Raw genomic sequence first — 21,325 nt, forward strand, 5'->3', positions numbered from 1 at the left:
GACGTTTGTATTCCTTTTTGCCTGCTTAATTTACTGCATTTTTATATTTTCTCCTTTCATCAATTAAATTCAATATTTCTTCTGTTACCCAAGGAGTTCACTAGCCCTCGTCTTTTTACCTACTTGATCCTCCGCTGCCTTCACTACTTCATCCCTCAAAGCTACCCATTCTTCTTCTACCGTATTTCTTTCTCCCATTCTTGTCAATAGTTCCAATATGCTCTCCCTGAAACTCTGTACAACCTCTGCTCTATACAGTTTATCCAGGTCCCATCTCCGTAAATTCCCACCTTTTTGCGGTTTCTTCAGTTTTAATCTACAGTTCATAACCAATAGATTGTGGTCAGAGTCTAAATCTGCCCCTGGAAATGTCTTACAATTTAAAACCTGGTTCCTAAATCTCTGTCCTACCATTATATAATCTATCTGAAACCTGTCAGTATCTCCAGGCTTCTTCCATGTATACAACCTTATTTTATGATTCTTGAACCAAGTGTTAGCTATGATTAAGTTGTGCTCTGTGCAAGATTCCACCAGGTGGCTTCCTCTTTCATTTCTTATCCCCAATCCATATTCACCTACTACGTTTCCTTCTTTCCCTTTTCCTACTACTGAATTCCAGTCACCCATGACTATTAAATTTTCGTCTTCCTTTCACTATCTGAATAATTTCTTTTATTTCATCATACATTTCTTCAATTCCTTCGTCATCTACAGAGCTAGTTGGCATATAGACTTGTACTACTGTGGTAGGCGTGGGCGTCGTGCCTATCTTGGCCACAACAATGCGTTCGCTGTGCTGTTTGTAGTAGCTTACCCGCATTCCTATTGTTTTATTCATTATTAAACCTACTCCTGCATTACCCCTATTTGATTTTGTATTTGTAACCGTGTATTCACCTGACCAAAAGTCTTGTTCTTCCTGCCACGGAACTTCACTAATTCCCACTATATCCAACTTTAACCTATCCATTTCCCTTTTTAAATTTTCTAACCTACCTGCCCGATTAAGGGATCTGACATTCCACGCTCCGATCCGTAGAACGCCAGTTTTCTTTGTCCTGATAACGACGTCCTCCTGAGTAGTCCCCGCCCGGAGATCCGAATGGGGGACTATTTTACCCCCGGAATATTTTACCCAAGAGGACGCCGTCATCATTTATCCATACAGTAAAGCTGCATGCCCTCGGGAAAAATTACGGCCGTAGTTGCCCCTTGCTTTCAGCCGTTCGCAGTACCAGCACAGCAAGGCCGTTTTGGTTAGTGTTACAAGGCCAGATCAGTCAATCATCCAGACTGTTGCCCCTGCAACTACTGAAAAGGCTGCTGCCGCTCTTCAGGAACCACACGTTTGTCTGGCCTCTCAACAGATACCCCTCCGTTGTGGTTGCACCTACGGTACGGCTATCTGTGTTGCCGAGGCACGCAAGCCCCCCCCCCCCCCCACCAACGGCAAGGGCAAGGTCTATGGTTCATTGGGGGGGGGTTCCCTACTTATAGAGGGTGATATGGCCAGAGGCATCGCGACAGGATCCCATGTTTGTTGTTCTGATTCACAGATAAATTTTCTAGGCATCTAGATGCTCCAGTATTTGAAACAATGCCTAACGACTTGAGCAGAACGTTTTCAAACGGATTTTTGTATTAGGCCGTACATAACAGTACAGAGACGGTTTTAAATAAAATAAATCTTAGGCCGAACATAACAGTACAGAGACTTCTTTAAATAAAATAAATCTATCAATTCAAAATCGTCACAAAGGGATAGAATGACGGATGATAGCTTCGTCTATGAAATGGTTTAGAAGTCAATCTAATGTGTAGTATTAAGCGTGATAGGTGGAAGTAAATAAGTCTTATTGTGGTAAATACGTTGGCCACTTTTCTCGACTAATAGGTTGCTCACTTCTCCCTGTCAAAATCCATGTCGGCGTTTGTGGTTCGCAAGTGCAACTATCACCCGAAAGAAACAACAACTAACTACATTTGTAAGTCAAAAGGCGTTGTTTAAAGATTGATATTGTTAAAGAAAATATTACAACTATACGTTAGATACAAAATTAATGGCTTACTTAGCATCAGAAGACTGAAAATCAGAACAGTTAACGGAAGAAGCCTTCTTTTCCAGACTCACTGACAACACTGATAGTGTATATTAGAATTAGGCTGACCAATTCTATGCAGACACTAGCACCGTTCAGACCAAAAATATGCAGTGACCACTTTTTCCAGTCTTGTCACATTACCCCACTTTCCTCTGTTTCTGTAATTAATGTAGATATGAAGAGAGGGTATACGTCGTTTACTGAGGATTTTTTAATAATTTATTTGAGTGAAACATAATTATAATATGTTAACTGATTCCGGAAATATTTGAGATGAACAGCTCAACTGAAGCACCCTGTTTGTATCACGACTTGACACAAAACTTGACACTTTAAGTATATCGCGAAGCAATAAACATTACAAGCTTTAGCATCCACTGTACTGACTGGCTACGCAACGTAGCATTTTTGTGCTCTCAGGCAACATAGGTGGCTATAGAGGGCTATTGGCAAGGTAAGGTCCGATAAGTCACTAAATGGAAACAGTGAAAAACTGATGAAGCGCGGCACGGAGGTGGTTGGGCAGTGTCTATAGTATGCCTGTCGATCTTCTTACGTCGCTCTTTTCAGCTCTGAGAACGCAGTGAGCACATAAAGATGCACGATAATTTTCAGCCGCACATTGCAGGGGCAATGCGGACGCCCCTGCAGCGTTTCCGATGGAATGTGTTTGATTACCCACTATGCAGCCCGAACTTGGCTGTCTCTGATGTTCATCTCTGCACACATGAACCGACAGCTATCAAGACAACATTCTGCCACAGAAGACGAACTGCAGACCAACGTAGAGAAGTGGTAGAAAGAGCACGCGGCTGCCTTCTATGACGAGGGTATTGGGAAGTTGCTACTGCGCTACAACAAACGTCTAAGTCGGAGCCGTGACTATGTAGAGAAGCAGCTGGAAGTTGTAACTGTGTCAAATAAAACATTTTTTATTTGCACTGTGGTTTGCATTTTACAACCAATCAGAACTTGCTTTCCAAACAGCCCTCGTAATTGGTCAAAATGACTGCTGCTGTGACTCTAATTATGTCCAATCAATGCCAAAGCTCCGTGTCCTATCCCTGATGGGCCAATCCGTCCTCCCTACCTCCTCTGCCAATGGATGCAGTATGGAGGATCATGGAGTCAGCACACCGCTGTCCCTACAGTGTCGGCTTTCTTGGCCTTGGAGCCGCCACTAATCGGTCGAGTAGTGCTTCAATTGTCATCATGAGGGTTAGTGCACATGTGCCAGTCCTAGAAAGAAAAAATCGCTGGCAGTACCGGAAATCGAACCAGAGTGCTCCACTTAGCGCTTAGCAGCCAGAGACGCTCACCTCTGAGCTACTGGTGTGGACAGTTCTAGGTATATAAGAAGTGACCAAAAAGCTGTGATCATAGCAACATCTAGATACTTTCTGCAGCGCAATCTTGTTTGGAAAGAAATCAAAGGCATAAAACTTCCAAGGTTTACGAAAAAATCATTATTTAAAAGATAACCTTTTTAATGTTAGACGTTTTTAAAACGGACTAAAGAGTATAAAATGCCTCATACTGATTCCTAAGCCCACACAGACAGACCTGAAAATTTGCACTTGTGAAGTTTTAGTTACTATCACAAAACTTGAAAATTTAACACGAGAGACGTGGGGCGCAGTCAATAGATAACTAACTGATGCATGAGTGGCCCACGTAAGTCCCTAACAGTTTAATTTCACTGTAAATGAGAGGAACTCGTGTGATTTGTTCTCAACGATCGCTACTGTCTACACTCCTTACTATTATCTATTGAAATGCATTTTTTTTTAAATTTTACTAGTATTGTCATAGCAATTAAAAATTCACAGGCATACATTTTCATGATTATTGATATGAGGTTGGGGATCAGTATGCGACTAGGAGAAATTATTTTATACCTTTCAGCCCGTTAGAGAAAGTATTTTATTAAAAATTTTTATTGAAATAACTACGTTCTGCTTTTTAGTTTTCTGTGTGTGAAATTTTTCAATCGATTTCAAACATTTTGACGAGATTAGAACAGATGCATATGGTAAGTTTCTGGTTTATTTCAGCTTCTCTTCACCGGAGACAACCAATACAGTGTGATTCACATGCTGCTACGGCTGGGTTTTATGCAACCTGCAACACTTTCAAATACTATGCACAAGATTTTCATATTCTCTCGCTTGCTATGTGTGTATCATCAGACCTACAAAAAAAAAAAAAAAAAAAAAAAATTAACCGGGTATTTAATGTAGCTAAACTTTGTACCAGGATGCTTCTCTGCTAGAGGCCATAGTTTTCGAATTATGGAAGAAAACATACAAAGGTGACCTTTAATGCATCTATCTTGAATAACTCGAAAACCGTGACCTCTATCAATAACTTATCCCAGTACAAAATTTAAGTATGTTAAATTTTCTACATTTTTACAGCATAATAGTTCGCACGCAGTGGGCGAGAGGGGCAGGTGAATCCTATTCCTTCCTCCTGTGTCATCTCTCAAAAAGGTGATGAATCCAAATATTATACAGAATTATGCAGAGGCATACCAGCAAACGTTATTGCCACGAAACATTCGTGATTGGAACAGGAAAAGGAGGTAACGGCATTGGTACACACACGGCACAAGAAACTGAGTTTACCGCATTTTATGCAAATTGAAGGTGGAGGGGAGGAGAAAGAAAAGGAAACCGAAGGTATTCAGCACGTCAGCTGCGTTGGGACTTTCGGCACAGTCAGTTGGAGTGAGTGAAATTGTGTGCCGGATCGCAATTCGAAAATTGCTTCAAATGGGTCTGAGCACTATGGGACTTAACATCTGAGGTCATCAGTCCCCTAGAACTTAGAACAACTTAAACCTAACTAATCTAAGGACATCACACACATCCATGCCCGAGGCAGGAATCGAACCTGCGACCGTAGCGGTCGGTCGGTTCCAGACAAGCGCCTAGAACCGCTCGGCCACACCGGTCAGCTCGGGATTCGAGCCTGGGGCTCCTGCTTACTAGGTAGTTGCCCTAACCACAGCGCCAGCCGGACATAGTGCTTATCGCAGTTATATGCACCATCTCGCTACCTCCTCGGCTGGCCCACATTCCCCCTAGCGCCATATATCCGCAGTCCCCAGCCACGTACCTCTTGTTCGATAGTTTAAGATTCCCACAAGAGGTCGAACGTGATCGTGCATTTGCACTGAAGGTTGTGGTTTCAGAGCCCATCGAGGTGACTCAGTGATATGAATGCGTGGTGTCCGTTCTATCGGATATGACCTAAGGTACAAGCGCCAAGCATTCATGTAATACTGCATTGTCATCCCATTCTGAGCTACGTTCTCTAGTTCATCGGGAAGTTAGTTACACTACTGGTCATTAAAATTGCTACACCACGAAGATGACGCGCTACAGACGCGAAATGTAACCGACAGGAAGAAGATGCTGTGATATGCAAATGATTAGCTTTTCAGAGGATTCACACAAGGTTGGCGCCAGTGGCTTACATGAGAAAAGTTTCCAAACGATTTCTCATACACAAACAGCAGTTGACCAGTGTTGCCTGGTGAAACGTTGTGATGCCTCCTGTAAGGAGGAGAAATGCGTACCATCATGTTTCCGACTTTGATAAAGGTCGGATTGTGGCCTATCGCGATTGCGGTTTATCGTGTCGCGACATTGCTGCTCGCGTTGGCCGAGATCCAATGACTGTTAGCAGAGTATGGAATCGGTGGGTTCAGGAGCGTAATACGAAACGCCGTGCTGGATCCCAACGGCCTCGTATCACTATCAGTCGAGATGACAGGCATCTTATCCGCATGGCTGTAACGGATCGTGCAGCCACGTCTCGATCCCTGAGTCAACAGATGGGGACGTTTGCAAGACAACAACCATCTGCACGAACAGTTCGAAGACGTTAGCAGCAGCATCGACTATCAGCTCGGAGACCATGGCTGCGGTTACCCTTGACGCTGCATCACAGACAGGAGCTCCTGCGATGGTGTACTCGACGACTAACCTGGGTGCACGAATGGCAAAACGTCATTTTTTTCGGATGAATCCAGGTTCTGTTCACAGCATCATGATGGTCGCATCCGTGTTTGGCGACATCGCGGTGAACACACATTGGAAGTGTGTACTCGTCACCGCCATACTGGCGTATCACCCGGCGTGATGGTATGGGGTGCCATTGGTTACACGTCTCGGTCACCTCTTGTTCACATTGACGGCACTTTGAACAGTGGATGTTACATTTCAGATGTGTTACGACCCGTGGCTCTACCCTTCATTCTATCCCTGCGAAACCCTACATTTCAGCAGGATAACGCACGACCGCATGTTGCAGGTCCTGTACGGACCTTCCTGGATACACAAAATGTTCGACTGCTGCCCTGGCCAGCACATTCTCCAGATCTTTCACCAATTGAAAACGTCTGGTCAATGGCGGCCGAGCAACTGTCTCGTCACAATACGCCAGTAACTACTCTTGATGAACTGCGGTATCGTGTTGAAGCTGCATGGGCAGCCGTCCAAGCTCTGTTTGACTAAATGCCCAGGCGTATCAAGGCCGTTATTACGGCCAGAGGAGGTTGTTCTGGGTACTGATTTTTCAGGACATATGCACCCAAATTGCGTGAAAATGTAATCGCATGTCAGTGCTAGTATAATATATTTGTCCAGTGAATACCCGTTTATCATCTGCATTTCTTCTTGGTGTTGCAATTTCAATGGCCATTAGTGTAAAAATCAATTGCAAAATTTGCACCGAGAAAACAGAGAAGAGAATGATCTGATAAAAACGTGTTAAAATATAGACGTTAGGGACAGGCGAAATTTCAAAACATTTGACCGCTTCCTGCGGTACTAGCGTTAAAATGACATTTCAGATGAGAGACGCACCTCGTAGCACTCGAGGCCGAGCTCCTTGGCGACGCGGTCGACGGCGGCGGCGGTGGGCATGCTCCTGGCGAAGCCTGGCGTGGTGCGGCTGTAGAAGTAGGGGATGCAGCAGAGGTGCGCGGCCAGCACGGCCAGCGAGTCGGCGGGCGGCACGAAGAGCCCGCCGCGGCCCACGAGCAGGCAGCGGTCGCCGTCGCCGTCCAGCGCGGCGCCCAGGTCGCAGGCGCCGGCCCGCGCGCGCTGCAGCAGCTGGCTGGCGCGCGTCATGTTCGGGTCCGCCGGGTGGTTACCGAAGTCCTCCACCGGCTTCGCGTTCATCACCGTCTGCAGCGGCCCCGCAACAAACGACAGCCTCGAGCGCTAGCGCTGAATAACGTCGATGTCGTATATAGTCTTCACGGGTTTGCCGCCGGATCACGTTGTGCAAATTCCACAATATTTCCTCGGAGCAACTGTCCGACATCTTCAGGTGGTTCAACCTTGCTGGCGGCTAGATACGACACATGGTATCCGCTTTTTTTTTTCCTTTATTGAATTTCGACTCCCTCCGAAGGGGGCGGGCTGGCAGCAGCTTAGTATGCCGCTCTTCAGCCTACAGACTTTGTTAAAAAGATGAAGAGAATAAATAATAAAAAACAAGCGATAAAATCGGAGACTTAAAGAGTAACATGACGAAAAAAAAATCGTGGAAATTAAAACATAGAACAGACGGATGATGATGCTAATAAAATACATACGAAGCAGACAGGTAAACCAACAGACAGACAATTAAAAAACACGGCGACAGTCTGGTTTCTGTTCGCAAAAGACATAAAATTCACAACACGAGAAAGACGAACAACACTGAACAGTCACTGGAACACTGCACTAAAAAGTTGGCAAATGTGACATACCACAGTCGAGAGCAGGTGGGAGGAAACTGGACAGATGATGGGAAAATAAAAAAGGGGGGAAGGAGAGGAAAAGCGCAGGGAGGGGGAGGCAGGAAAGGAGCTGATGGAGGATGAGGATCCATAAGAGGGGTGGGGGGTGCTGGGCAGACGCGACAGGGAGTGGGGAAGGCGGAGGAGGGGAATACAAAAGGACTTGATGGGGGGGGGGGAGAGAGACGGGAGGTAGGGAGTGGTTTGGTGGGGAGTAAACAGGATGGAAGGGGGGGAAGAGGGAGCCCAGGGAAAGGACAGAGGAAAGGAGGGGGGTGGGGATCAGAGTTGATAGGAGGGATAGATGGAGGGAGAGAGGGCATCATCCGGGAGGGGGAGTTGATGGAAGCCACCTTGGGAAAGGAGATGAAGGGTGCAGAGATGGAGGGTAGGGGGAACACAACAGTGAAGGCGTGGCAGGGGGCGGGGACGGGAGAGGAGAGGAGCAACCAGGGGTTGAGGGGGATCAAGGCCGCGGGAGGTGTAGAGCATGCGGATATGTTCGAGGAACAGGAGCAGATGGGGGAAAGAAATGAGGTCATAGAGGATCGGTATCCACACGTCGACGCCCCGTTTATAGAACACGCACGCGAAGATTGCGCAGCCCCGAAAATCGCGCATGCGCAATGATTTGCCATATTTAAACTCCCTCTGCCGAAAAACGCAGAGCAGCTCTCGCGGGGCGCCGACGTGCGGATACCGTCAGTCGTACGAAGCCATCAGCAAGGTTGAACCACCTGAAGATGTTGGACAGTTGTTCCGATGAAATACTGTGGAATTTGCACAACTTGATCCGGCGGCAAACCTGTGAAGACTACTTACAACACGTCCGCCGGGAAAGCTTGAAGAGTCACAACGTCGATATTGCTAAGCGACTGGCAGAGGGTATGGTAACTCGGTCCCAGTTACAGGTTGCATGTCTAACGGCTTCGAGGACCAAACGCAATTTTATTTTCAAATATTATATTATCATCATGAAAACAACTTAAAAATTTGAAATGCTCTCATAATCTGCTCAGTAAGAGATATACTATTCTGTTACAGGTTTAGCACAGTAAGGCAACTACGACGGCCGTTCAATAAGTAATGCAACATATTATTTCTTGGGCAACTTCGATTGGAAAATGCGGAATTTGTTGTAGAACATAGTGGAATATTCCTGGGCCTCACAATCCCGTACGTGATCTACGGTAAAAAGCGGACAAAATGAATAGAGCGAAATGCGCGAAATCTCCGATTCGGCGATCTATACACTGGTCTTAACATCTCAGATGTGGGGATACCATGCTCTTGTGTAGTTTGCAAAACTGTTTCGATAATTTAGTTTGTTCCGCAGTTATGGAGTAATGTTGTCAGTTTAAACTTAAATTTCATTCAATTCGGCGTTTCTGGTGCTATCACGTAGTGTACGAATCGACCCAACAGCCAGATTATCATATTGTTTTTCTGACCGAGTTATCGCTTTTGGTCTAGTGTCACACGCAACCTTTTGTATCTTATGGGATTCTTGATTCCTGACATACTGCAGTGAAGCACGCAGTAGTGATGCAAATTTATCCTGACTCCATTCCCAGATTCCGTGTGCGTGATGGCATGTGAACCGGTGTATAAGTGTATCTGCTTCATTACATTTTTCACAGTTCCGTGAATCCGCAGGATGAATAGAGTATAGCTTTGTGCGCACTGAAATTATTTCAATGACGACTTTATTCCATTCTGTCCTAAAGCCAGACGTAAGCTGTTTATTATGAATGTTCTTCCACAGCTAAGACAAGTGACATGAGGTTATTTAGCGTCCATTCTGTTAGGACCTGAACGTTTCTTAGTATCGTGGTACCATTTCATTGCATTGCTCATTTTGTCTTCCCGGGTTACGTAGCCGTCCTGAGGAAGCCAAGCTTTGAATGTTTTTGCCAATACTAACAGGTACTACTTAGCTCTGTCCTTGAACAGCTTGAAGAAGTATGCTTGCGTGACTGGTAGGGCCGAATTTTGATCTTCTGCGGTCTCTGTGTACTAGTTATGCTTTGCATTATATATTTATCCGATCCCATCTTCTTCAAAGAGTAATGTTAGTATGGATTACATTATCTTGAAAATGTTTCCACGGTATACGAAATTGCTAATAGAAAGAATTTGGGTATTGGCCCTGGTACTGGCAAAATGGACGCTATGTAATACACTTTTGATAAGATGTACTCGTTCCCTAGTTTTACTTTCGAATTATATCGAGACTTCACTGGGAATGTAGATGTACGCTGGCGACATTGAGCGCCAGTTGGTAGTCTGCATCCTTTGTAGATCTTACACCATGTTCCTCCAGCAGTAAACCTTTCGCAGAGTTCATTATCTTGGACGATACAGTTGACCATGGGTCCTGTCGCTGCACAATATATGTTCAGTAAATGTTATGCATGTGGTATCGGGTCTTGTGCCGACGCAAACATTCTCAGATCATCTGCAAATCGGCATGCTATTTTCTATGGTGCTAAGATCAACCGTTGGACCGAGTTGTTAAGTTTACTTAAGAGAGGTTCGACCGCAACCGCGTTTAGGGCCATCGAAAGCAGGCTACCCTGAGGACTGATCGTTTTGTATCGAATGATCCAGTTAGTTGTCCACTGATCATGACTTTGGAATGGGTTCCTTGCGAAATGACTGACAAGTTGGAAGATTTGTTGCAGGTACCAAATTTCCTATAGCTTTTAGTAGAAAACTCTGGAGATCCGGTTGAAAGCTTTCGAAAAATTGATAGATATTACAGAGCTCCTTGATGAATATTATGTCACGGTAGTCATTGAAGATGCCTGTTATATTACGTTCATGGTCAGCGTACGTTTGGTTATCTACTATCACGTTTTTCATTACGTTCCGTAATCTTGCGATTACTACTCGAGCTATTACCTTGCAGTCGGCGTTAACCAAGGTTATCGGCCTAAGGGAGCCGATGTTTGTTGGCGGGTAATTCGTGGGTACCAATACGATGAGCCCCTCGTGGAAGCTTGTAGGGAGCTGTTGGACATTCCATGCGTCACTGAATACGTTAATTAACTCTTCTTTCAATACATCCCAACAAGTGCGGTAAAATCCGGTTGGCAAGCCGTCTATTCCTGGTAACTTTCATGCTTCACAATAGAGATTCATGTATTTCCTGTTCAGTAAATTTTGCTGAGGGAACTGTTGTCTGCTTCTGTCAGCACAATGTCGATATGATCCACGGAAACAGATTCGAGGTTCTCGTCTACGTCTACTGCCGCATGCAGCATAGCACTCCGCCTTTCATAAGAGTCTGCTGTTGTATTGTCTCGTTTCCTACCTTGAATTTCTCGATTAATTTGACTTTTGTCCTATATGCGGTTATGCTTCTTATACTTTGGAACAATTGACGGGGACACATGACACAAAATTTCTTTGTACTTTTTTCCCTCTCACTTTTGCTGTAACCACACTGTTTAAGCAATCTCAGTAGTTTGGGTTTCTCATGCTGCATCCAGCAATTTAATCTGTTGGGGTATTTCCTTGTGTTAGTGACGCAGACGTTCCATGTTTCCAGAGCCATAATTCTTAATTCCGCGTGTCTCAGTCAGGTAGTATTTAATTTCCAGTATTCTTCTCCATTTGCCTCTATAAATTGATTCTGGTAATATAAGCACAATGATCGGAGAAATTTATAAGCCAGATTTCTGAAGAAGAAAGAAGAAGATTTCTGACGTACTGACGTTACATGCTATCCGGTCATTCTGCTTTGTTGCCTCCCACATGTCAACCATATTTAAATTTCTAACCATGTAGTCAAATTCCACGCATCTGTTGCAGTTTGGCTTTTGGTCTTTTTTCTTAACAACAGAGTTAAAACCACCACAAAATATTGCTCTGCTTCATGTTGCTGATAAAACAGATGTAAGTACCTGTTTGCAAAACTCGGGCGTCACCTCTTCACAACTGCTTCCAGACGGAATACGCACGTTTACAAAGATTGTAAACTGTGGTGACAAAAGTGATGGGATATAGTGATCTCCATATATAAAGACAGCGGTAGTATCGCGTACACAAGCTATAGAAGACAATGCATTGGCGGAGCTGTCATTTGTATTCAGGTGATTCATGTGAAAAGGTTTCCGACGTGATTATGGCCGCACGAGCGGAATTAACAGTCTTTGCACGCGGCATGATAGTTGGTGCTAGACGCCCTGGACGTTCCATTTCGGAAATCGTTAGAGACTTCAATATTCCGAGATCAACAGTGTGCTGGGAATACCAAATCCATGTATTATCTCTCACCACAGACAACGCAGTGGCCGACGGCCTTCACTTGACGATCGAGAGCAGCGTCATTTGCGAAAAGTCGTCACTGCTAACAGACAAGCAACACTGCGTGAAATCAATGTGAGACGTACGACGAAAGTATCCGTTAGGACAGTTCGGCGGTATTTGGAGTAAATGGGTTACTGCAACAGACGACCGACGCGAGTGCCTTTGCTAACAGCACGACATCGCCTGCAGCCCCTCTCCTGGGCTCATGACCATATCAGTTGGAACCTATATGACTGGAAAATCGTGGTCTGGTCAGATGAGTCCCGATTTCATTTCGTAAGAGCTGATGGTAGGGTTCGAGTGTGATGCCCCCCCCCCCCTCCCCCCCCCCCCCCCGAAGCCAAAGACCCATCTTGTCAACAAGGGATTCTGCAAGCTGGTGGTGGCACCATAACGGTATGAACAGTATTTACATGGAGTGGACTGGATTCTCTGGTCCAATTGAACCGATCATTGACTGGAAATGATTATGATCGGCTACTTCATGGACTTAATGTTCTCAAATAACTTCGGGATTTTTACGGATGACAGTGTGCCATGTCACCGTCCCACAGTTGTTCGCGATTGGTTTGAAGAACATTCTGGACAATTCGAACGAACGATTTTGCCACCCAGATCGCCATACATGAGTCTCGTCGAATATTTATGGGACATAACTGACAGCTCAGTACAGGCACAAAATCCTGCACCGGTAACACTTTCGCATTTATGGTTGACTACTGAGTCTGCATGGCTCATTATTTCTGCAGGGAACTTCCAACGACTTGTTGAGTCCAACCCAAGTCGAGCTGCTGCACAAAGCCCTGCGAAAGGAGGTCCGAGACAGTATTAAGTGGTATCTCTTGACTTTTATCACCACAGTCTATATTGTATTTGTGCTGATATTCCTCTATCACTTGACAGCCTCATGGTATCCAGCAATTGATTTCCGTCTTTTGTTAATATCCCCGTTCTTGCACTTTCAGAACTGTCGGGAATTACGTTGTGCCTTGCAATTTCATCTGGATTGTTGGTTTCTACTTCCTGCAATACTGCTATATCGACTTCAGCCGCGTGTGAGAACCGTTGGATACAGGTCACTTTGAACTCGGATGAAACTCTGTTGATATTTAAATTAAAAATTTTACAATTTTGATAGGTCATAAATGTGGCGTCGATAGTTACGATGCCACAACGTAGGTGCACACTCTCGTTAGTTGGCACTACGAGAGAAGACGAACTACGCCGACGACAGCGCCCTCTGGCCAATGCTGTGGAGCTCAGAGAGTGCCGTCTTGATTTCGGCCCATTTCATCAAGAGCAGACGGCCTGGAAATATCGCTTCTACTACCGAGTGGGCTAGCTTGCTATTGAGACTTTGTATTAGGTGCGTTCAGTTAAAGTTTGGACAGCAACGAGTAATTGTTAGTTTTGAGATTTTACAGAACAGTCATCCTAGCTTCACAGGATTAGACATGGACTATGGCTTCACATCTACGTGCTCATCCTAGCCAAAGTTATGTATGCATTTCATATTTGCTTGTGTTTTTGACTCTATTAAAAGTGTTAAAGTTATATGCAGTACCGAAGAGCTTCACCTCTCCTGCTCCTACTCGTTTCCTTCACTTTCGGCCTATATTACAGAAGCAGTTCACTGGAGCAGACCCATGCGCCGCCTATCCAGGCGGAATAGAAAAATAAATGTCTTTTGTTGCTGTATATTACTTTTTCTCAGTTCCAGTGTCTCATTTGTTGTTCCTGATTTTGTAATTGATGTAATTTTGGACTGAGATTAAGATTCGCCTCTCTTTCCCTATATTCCCGCTTTGTTCTACTTGACTCCATAATCCGCAGTTCCTGTACTTTCTTGCCTCTCTTACTGTTGTCCGTACGCAATTGATGTTCGGCATAGGAGATCGCTTCTGAGTCAGATATTGCTATATCTTCAATCTCACTTTCCGTTGATTACTACCGGAAGGCGTTGTGGACTCTTTGTCTGCATCGTCTCGCCCCCCATCGTTATTACTTGCAGAAATTTTCCTCCTAAGCTTTTAGGTCGAAACTTGACTCAGCTTTTCTCTAACAGAGGACTCAGTGGCTTCCATCTGTGACTATTCTATTGTTTCTGATGGCGAATCCGAAAATGCTTTCACTGATGTATCAACGATTTAATTTCAAGACCTGGCTCTGGAGCGCCGCCCATCGCATCTCCCATAACGTTTTCTGTGTGACTGTTACAGTTGAAGTTATTCGTAATAATAACCCTGAGGTGCTAAAAATTGAAAACCTGCAGATTTGTGTGATCTATGGTGTAAACGTTATTTAACGGATTCGTTTTAGCTCTCATGAAGATGACCTCACACTTTTTATTGCTTGGAACCAATTTTCTTTTTTCACACCATAGAGACATCTTGTCTAAACCATTTTGCAATTGGGTTTGGTCTTCTGATGACTTTACTAGACTGTAAACAAAAGCATCACCCTCACACAATCAGAGGACCGCTCAGACTGCATCCTAAATAGTTTATATAGATTAGGAACAACAAAGAGCACATAAAACTTCCTTGGGGAACTCAAGATGTCACATGATGATTTTACGTCAATTACTACGAAGTGCCACATTCCTGACAGGAAATCACGAACCAGTCGCACAACTGAGAAAATGCTCCATAAGCGCTCAATTGTCACTTGAGAGGAACGGTGTCAAAAGCCTTTCGTGAATCTATAAATGTGCATCAATTTCAGATCCCCTGTCGATATCACTAATTACTTCGTGTGAATGAAGAGCTAGTTGTGTTTCACAAGCACGATATTTTCTGCATCAGTGTGTCAATATTCTAGAACACAATTTGTATTTCAAAATCCTACTGCTAAACGTCGTCGGTGATATGGGTCCTTAATTCTGCGGATTACTGCGATTTCCTTTCTTGTGTGACCTGTGCAACTTTCCTGTCAGTGCAACTCGCGAAGCTCTCTGTGAGAAGAGAAGATTGGAAACCGAGAAAACAAAGTAAATTATGTTCTCCTCATTTTAGAGAAGTGGATACAGACCAAACATCAGTTTCCTCAGTCCGTATTAGGGGAAGTGCTGCGCCATTCATTTTTTCTGCGTATCACATAGAGAAGGTACGTAACATATTGAATATTAATTTTTAATTCAGCTCCTTTAAAATTGCGATATAAAATATTTATGTCAAGGTAACAGGCATTATTTCTGGTGCTGAATAACATACTGAAGAACTGATATTTGATTATATACTACGCATTTATTTTTGGAAGATTTCAGAAAATTCTATGATTCTCTGATATGAGTTTCACATACATATGCATTTGTAGAAATTTTTATTTGCAGGCCATGTTCTAGTGAAAAGAAAGTCAAAAAACACAAGTGAGTTTAAATTGTGTCAGATTAGCTCTTCGACAGTGCAGTCATTTCCTTGGTCTTTTTGTCCACCTGGCTAAATGCAGCTTCTTCCCTAAGCAGTTCTCTCCCTCCACCTATGTGTTACTGATATGTGACATCTTACCGTGAAGTAATGGGATGTAAATGCATATAAAAATGTTGTGCGTATGATTTGAAAGTTGAAAGTGTAATGAATAAGGATCAGTACTAGTAAGCTAACAAGCATTGCTTTCGGAGGAGCTTCAGTAGCAAATACAGTAAAAGAGTATTTAAAGGGATTACGAAGGCATACTTTTCAGATCACATACTTCTCTTCTTAGTTATCTGAACGGTATAATGAAAAAAAATTACATTTACTATGGCAAATGCGTCGTATTAGTTGATCTAATACACATTTAAGACTAAAAAAAGTTTTGAAATGCTGTCCTGACACTACATTATTAACGTAAGCATTGTAATATTTACTATTTAAAACAACCGTCGCGTGTACACGACAGAAACTACGAACAAAAAGCAGTCGTAGTCTACTTGTAAACAATAGTCTGCTAAAGTTTTGGGGAATCTAACAGGATGGCACCGGCTTGAAAACAACGTACAGCGTAAGTCTGCAGCGCCATCTCCCCTTATTTTTACCTCCATGAGCAAACTCGCAGCAAACCATACCTGTTACACATAAATACACTGATAAAAAAAATCGCAGCACTAAGAAGAAGATGTGCGACATAAGCGAAAGTTGCTAGACGTATTTCTACACCTGAAATATGCTGTCTAGTCAAATTTCGCGCCAGTCGCAGAAGAGTGGCGCTTGTAGCGTCTCTATGAGGAAGCAAATCAAGTTTGCATTAAAAACATGTTGTAATGGTCATGAGCGTTAATTACCTTTGAGGTTGAGCGTGGTGAGTGGATGTTAGTCAAGATTACCTTTAAGGCGACAAAACCGCCATTATCAACACCTCAATGCGTTTGAACGAGTTCGTGTAACAGCGCTAAGAGAAGCTAGATGTTCCTTTTGCGATACTGCAGGAATACTTGGCAGGAATGTAGCCATTGTACATGTTTACTGACAGCGATGGTCACGAGACTGTACGGTTGCAAGAAGGTTGGGCTCCGGACGACCACGTGGCACTACCGAGAGGTCAGACTGTTGTATTCAGTGTATGGTTCTGGCGCACCGTACTGCATCTGCAGCATCAATGTGAGCAGCAGTTGGCATCACAGTGACTCAACGAACTGTTACAGATCGGTTACTTCAAGGACAGCTCCGAGCGAGACGTCCTGCAGCGTGCTTTCCATTGACCTCGAACCACCGCTGTTTGAGACTTCAGTGGTGTCAAGCGAGAGCTCATTGGAGCGCAGGGTGGAGGTCTATTGTGTTTTCTGGTGAAAGTTGATTCTGCCTCGGTGTCAGTGATGGCCGTGTGTTGGTTAGAAGGAGGCCAATTGACGGCCTGCGACCAACTTGTGTGCGTGCTAGACGCTCTGGACATATACTTGATGTTATGATCTGGGGTGCAACTTCGTATGACAGCAGAACTCTCGTGGTCATCCCACACACCCCGACCGCAAATTTGTACGCCAGTCTAGTTATTCGATATGTTATGCTGCCGTTCATGAAGAGAATTGTATTTTTCAACAGGATAACGTTCGCTCACTTACCTTTGCTGTAACTCAACATGCTCTACAGAGTGTCACCATGTTGCCTTGACCTGCTGGATCACAAGATCTGTTGCCAATAGAGCTCATTTGAGACATCATCAGACGACACCTTCATCGTCGTCCACAACCAGCATTAACCGTCCCTGTATTGACTGACTTATTGAAACAGGTGTGGAACTCCATCCCACAAACTGATATCCTATAACTGTACAACACAATGCACGCACATTTGCACGCTTTCAGTCAACTTCCTGGTAATTACACCGGTTATTAATGTACCAGCATTTCAGATTTTCAATTGTTTATCTCGCGCTTACACTAACCTGTGACCTTGCAATGTAAATCATTTAAATATCTTACCTAGACCTATTTACAATTTGTACAGAAACCAGATGGCAGTTAAAAGAGTCGAGGGGCATGAAAGGGAAGCAGTGGTTGGGAAAGGAGTGAGACAGGGTTGTAGCCTCTCCCCGATGTTATTCAATCTGTATATTGAGCAAGCAGTAATGGAAACAAAAGAAAAATTCGGAGTAGGTATTAAAATTCATGGAGAAGAAGTAAAAACTTTGAGGTTCGCCGATGACATTGTAATTCTGTCAGAGACAGCAAAGGACTTGGAAGAGCAGTTGAACGGAATGGACAGTGTCTTGAAAGGAGGATATAAGATGAACATCAACAAAAGCAAAACGAGGATAATGGAATGTAGTCCAATTAAGTCGGGTGATGCTGAGGGAATTAGATTAGGACATGAGACACTTAAAGTAGTAAAGGAGTTTTGCTATTTAGGGAGTAAAATAACCGATGATGGTCGAAGTAGAGAGGATATAAAAAGTAGTCTGGCAATGGCAAGTAAAGCGTTTCTCAAGAAGAGAAATTTGTTAACATCGAGTATAGATTTAAGTGTCAGGAAGTCGTTTCTGAAAGTATTTGTATGGAGTGTAGCCATGTATGGAAGTGAAACATGGACGATAACTAGTGTGGACAAGAAGAGAATAGAAGCTTTCGAAATGTGGTGCTACAGAAGAATGCTGAAGATAAGGTGGGTAGATCACGTAACTAATGAGGAGGTATTGAATAGGATTGGGGAGAAGAGAAGTTTGTGGCACAACTTGACTGGAAGAAGGGATCGGTTGGTAGGACATGTTTTGAGGCATCAAGGGATCACAAATTTAGCATTGGAGGGCAGTGTGGAGGGAAAAAATCGTAGAGGGAGACCAAGAGATGAATACACTAAGCAGATTCAGAAGGATGTAGGTTGCAGTAGGTACTGGGTGATGAAGAAGCTTGCACAGGATAGAGTAGCACGGAGAGCTGCATCCAACCAGTCTCAGGACTGAAGACCACAACAACAACAACAACAACCTAGACAAATGTATACCCGAAAGTTCGTTCCACTACATTAATTATTTTTGGGTGTTGTGATATTTTTCCGTCACTGTAATCGAAAAGTATTTATGATCTTACAGTGTAAGTAAACAAATTATATAGCTACTGTATGTGTACTGCTAATAGCTTGATTATATCCAGGTGCAGCTTGAAAATGAGCCATGCTCAAACTCGATAGCAGTAAATAAAAAGATGATTAAAAAGCAGCTGTGGTGGACTATCATTACAAGAGTACGCATTTCATACAATCTGTCGTGGCAGCAGATCGACATACGGAAGAAAGATTCAGGATTTCTTAATTTGGTTTCGACTATTAACTGATCACTGAGTGGTTGTTCGCGTCAGGAAAGTCAGTTATACTAATTTACAAGAAATTACGGAAGGTACAACTTACCTCAGGTGGCGCGCCCATTTCATCGCAGAATATTCTGCGCGCGTACGGTCCACTAGATCCGTGCATGCAATCCACGAGCAGGCGGAAAGGCTCTCCTCCAAGACCTTCCGTTAGCAGCCGGCTCAGATGCGGAAAATCAAATATGTCCTTTACCAGCTGCACGTAGTCATCCACCGAGTCGATCACCTGCACTAGGAATTCTCGCCCCTCGACGTTGAACCAGTGGGTCGCAATGTCCGAGAGATCGACAGTCAGGTTGCTCAGGGTCTTGTAGCTCTCGATGTGCCGCGAGGTGATGTGAACAGTTTTCGTGAAGGGAAGCGGCGCCGGACCGCCGTTGGAGCCGTTGAACTTGATGCCGAAGTCGCCAAGCAGGCCGGCAGGATTGTGACTGGCTGTGAGTACGAAGCCGCCCAGCGCGCCGTATTTGCGGATCACCGCAGAGATCGCCGGCGTCGTCATCAGCGCGTTGTGTGCCGCGATCACCTTGTACACTCCATTCGCCGCACACTGCCTGATCACCTTCTGGGCCACCTCTTCGCAGAGGTACCTACCGTCACCTCCCACGACTATAGTACTCCCAACCACAGTGTCGCCGAGGACCTTCAGGATGCATTCTATATAGTTCTCGGCGTAGTTTTTCTGGCGATATATCAGCGTCGGTCTTCGGAGTCCACTGGTGCCCGGGTTCTGGTCAAGGTACGGCGTCGTATCCACCGACACGATATGCCGCACAGTCCTGTAAAACGATTTCACCTAAGTATAGGTCCGCCCCGGTAGCTGAGTGGTCAGCGTGGCAGACTGTCAATCCTAAGGGCCCGGGTTCGATTCCCGGCTGGGTCGGAAATTTTCTCCGCTCATTTCATACCCATCGACGCGCAGGTCGCCGAAGTGGCGTCAAATCGAAAGACCTGCACCAGGCGAACGGTCTACCCGACGGGAGGCCCTAGCCACACGACATTTCCATTTACCTAAGTATAGCGCAGACATGATGATACTAGAATGAGATTTTCACTCTGTAGCGGAGTGTGCGCTGATATGAAACTTCCTGGCAGATTAAAACTGTGTGCCGGACCGAGAATCGAACTCGGGACCTTTGCCTTTTGCGGGTAAGTGCTCTACCAACTGAGCTACCCAAGCACGACTCACGCCCCGTCCTCACAGCTTTACTTCTGCCAGTATCTCGTCTCCTACCTTCCAAACTTTACACAAGCTCTCCTGCGAACCTTGCAGAACTAGCACTCCTGAAAAAAAAAAAAAAAAGGATATTGCGTAGACATGGCTTAGCAACAGCCTAGGGGATGTTTCCAGAGTGAGATTTTTCACTCTGAAGTGGAGTGTGCGCTGATATGAAACTTCCTGGCAGATTAAAAATGTGTGTTAGTTCTGCAAGGTTCGCAGGAGAGCTGCTGTAAAGTTTGGAAGATAGGAGACGAGATACTGGCAGAATTAAAGCTGTGAGGACGGGGCGTGCGTCGTGCTTGGGTAGCTCAGTTGGTAGAGCACTTGCCCGCAAAAGGCAAAGGTCCCGAGTTCGAGTCTTGGTCCGGCACACAGTTTTAATCTTCCAGGAAGTATCATGATGATACTGGGATTGGGCAAAATGTAGAAACACCGCTACAAATGCGTGCTCGAACATAAATGCGGATGCTAGCTAAGCCAGCAGGTTGCGCTGTTGTATTTGACCACGAACGGCACCTGTGGAAAGTTCTCTATACCTTGCAAGAGTTAGTCGTGGTCAGTACAGTGTTCTGTGTAATTGTGAATGCATTATGTCGGAGCTAAGTGAATTCGAATGTGGGCCAATTGTTGGTATTCGTATGGTGAGTTCTTCTGTAACCAAGGCAGCCGAAGTGTTTGGTGTTTCAAGAGGCATCGGATCGAAGCTTTATAGCGCATACAGGTAAAGCAGGAAAGCATAATCCCTAAGTCACAACGCGGATGAAAGAGTGTGTTGAGTGATCGTGACTGACGGCCATCGAAGAGTGTTGTAACAAAACGTAAGAGGACGACAGTTGCAAAAGTCACTGTTGAACTGAATGTCGCACTCTAGAACCCTGTCAGCAACAAAACAACACGAAGAGAGCACTATAAACAGGGAACTGCAGGACTAGCTCTAATTTCAAAACTACTCATGAATTATGGAAATGCCCGTAACAGAAAAACGAGGTGCTGAACTTGGACTATGGAGGAATGAAAGAAAATCATTTCGTCGGATGAGTCTTGTTGCACACTGTTTCCAACTTCTGGTCGAGTTCATGTACCAAGAGTGAAACATGGTGGGGATTCGG

General features: G+C 44.5%; 1 protein-coding gene across 1 annotated transcript in view; it reads right to left on the bottom strand.

Annotated features, from left to right (window-relative positions):
- The window catches only part of LOC126474612 (phosphoglucomutase-1-like), a 92,353-nt gene that overhangs the window by 69,787 nt on the left and 1,241 nt on the right, over nucleotides 1-21,325 (bottom strand). The window contains exons 2-3 of the mRNA XM_050102089.1: nucleotides 19,035-19,773; nucleotides 6,980-7,303 (exon numbers count right to left, since the gene is read on the bottom strand). Coding sequence (XP_049958046.1) covers nucleotides 6,980-7,303; nucleotides 19,035-19,773 — 1,063 coding nt within the window. The remainder of the gene's footprint in view (nucleotides 1-6,979; nucleotides 7,304-19,034; nucleotides 19,774-21,325) is intronic.

The sequence above is a fragment of the Schistocerca serialis genome, chromosome 4, assembly GCF_023864345.2.
Source record: "Schistocerca serialis cubense isolate TAMUIC-IGC-003099 chromosome 4, iqSchSeri2.2, whole genome shotgun sequence".
Classification (NCBI taxonomy): Eukaryota; Metazoa; Arthropoda; class Insecta; order Orthoptera; family Acrididae; genus Schistocerca; species Schistocerca serialis.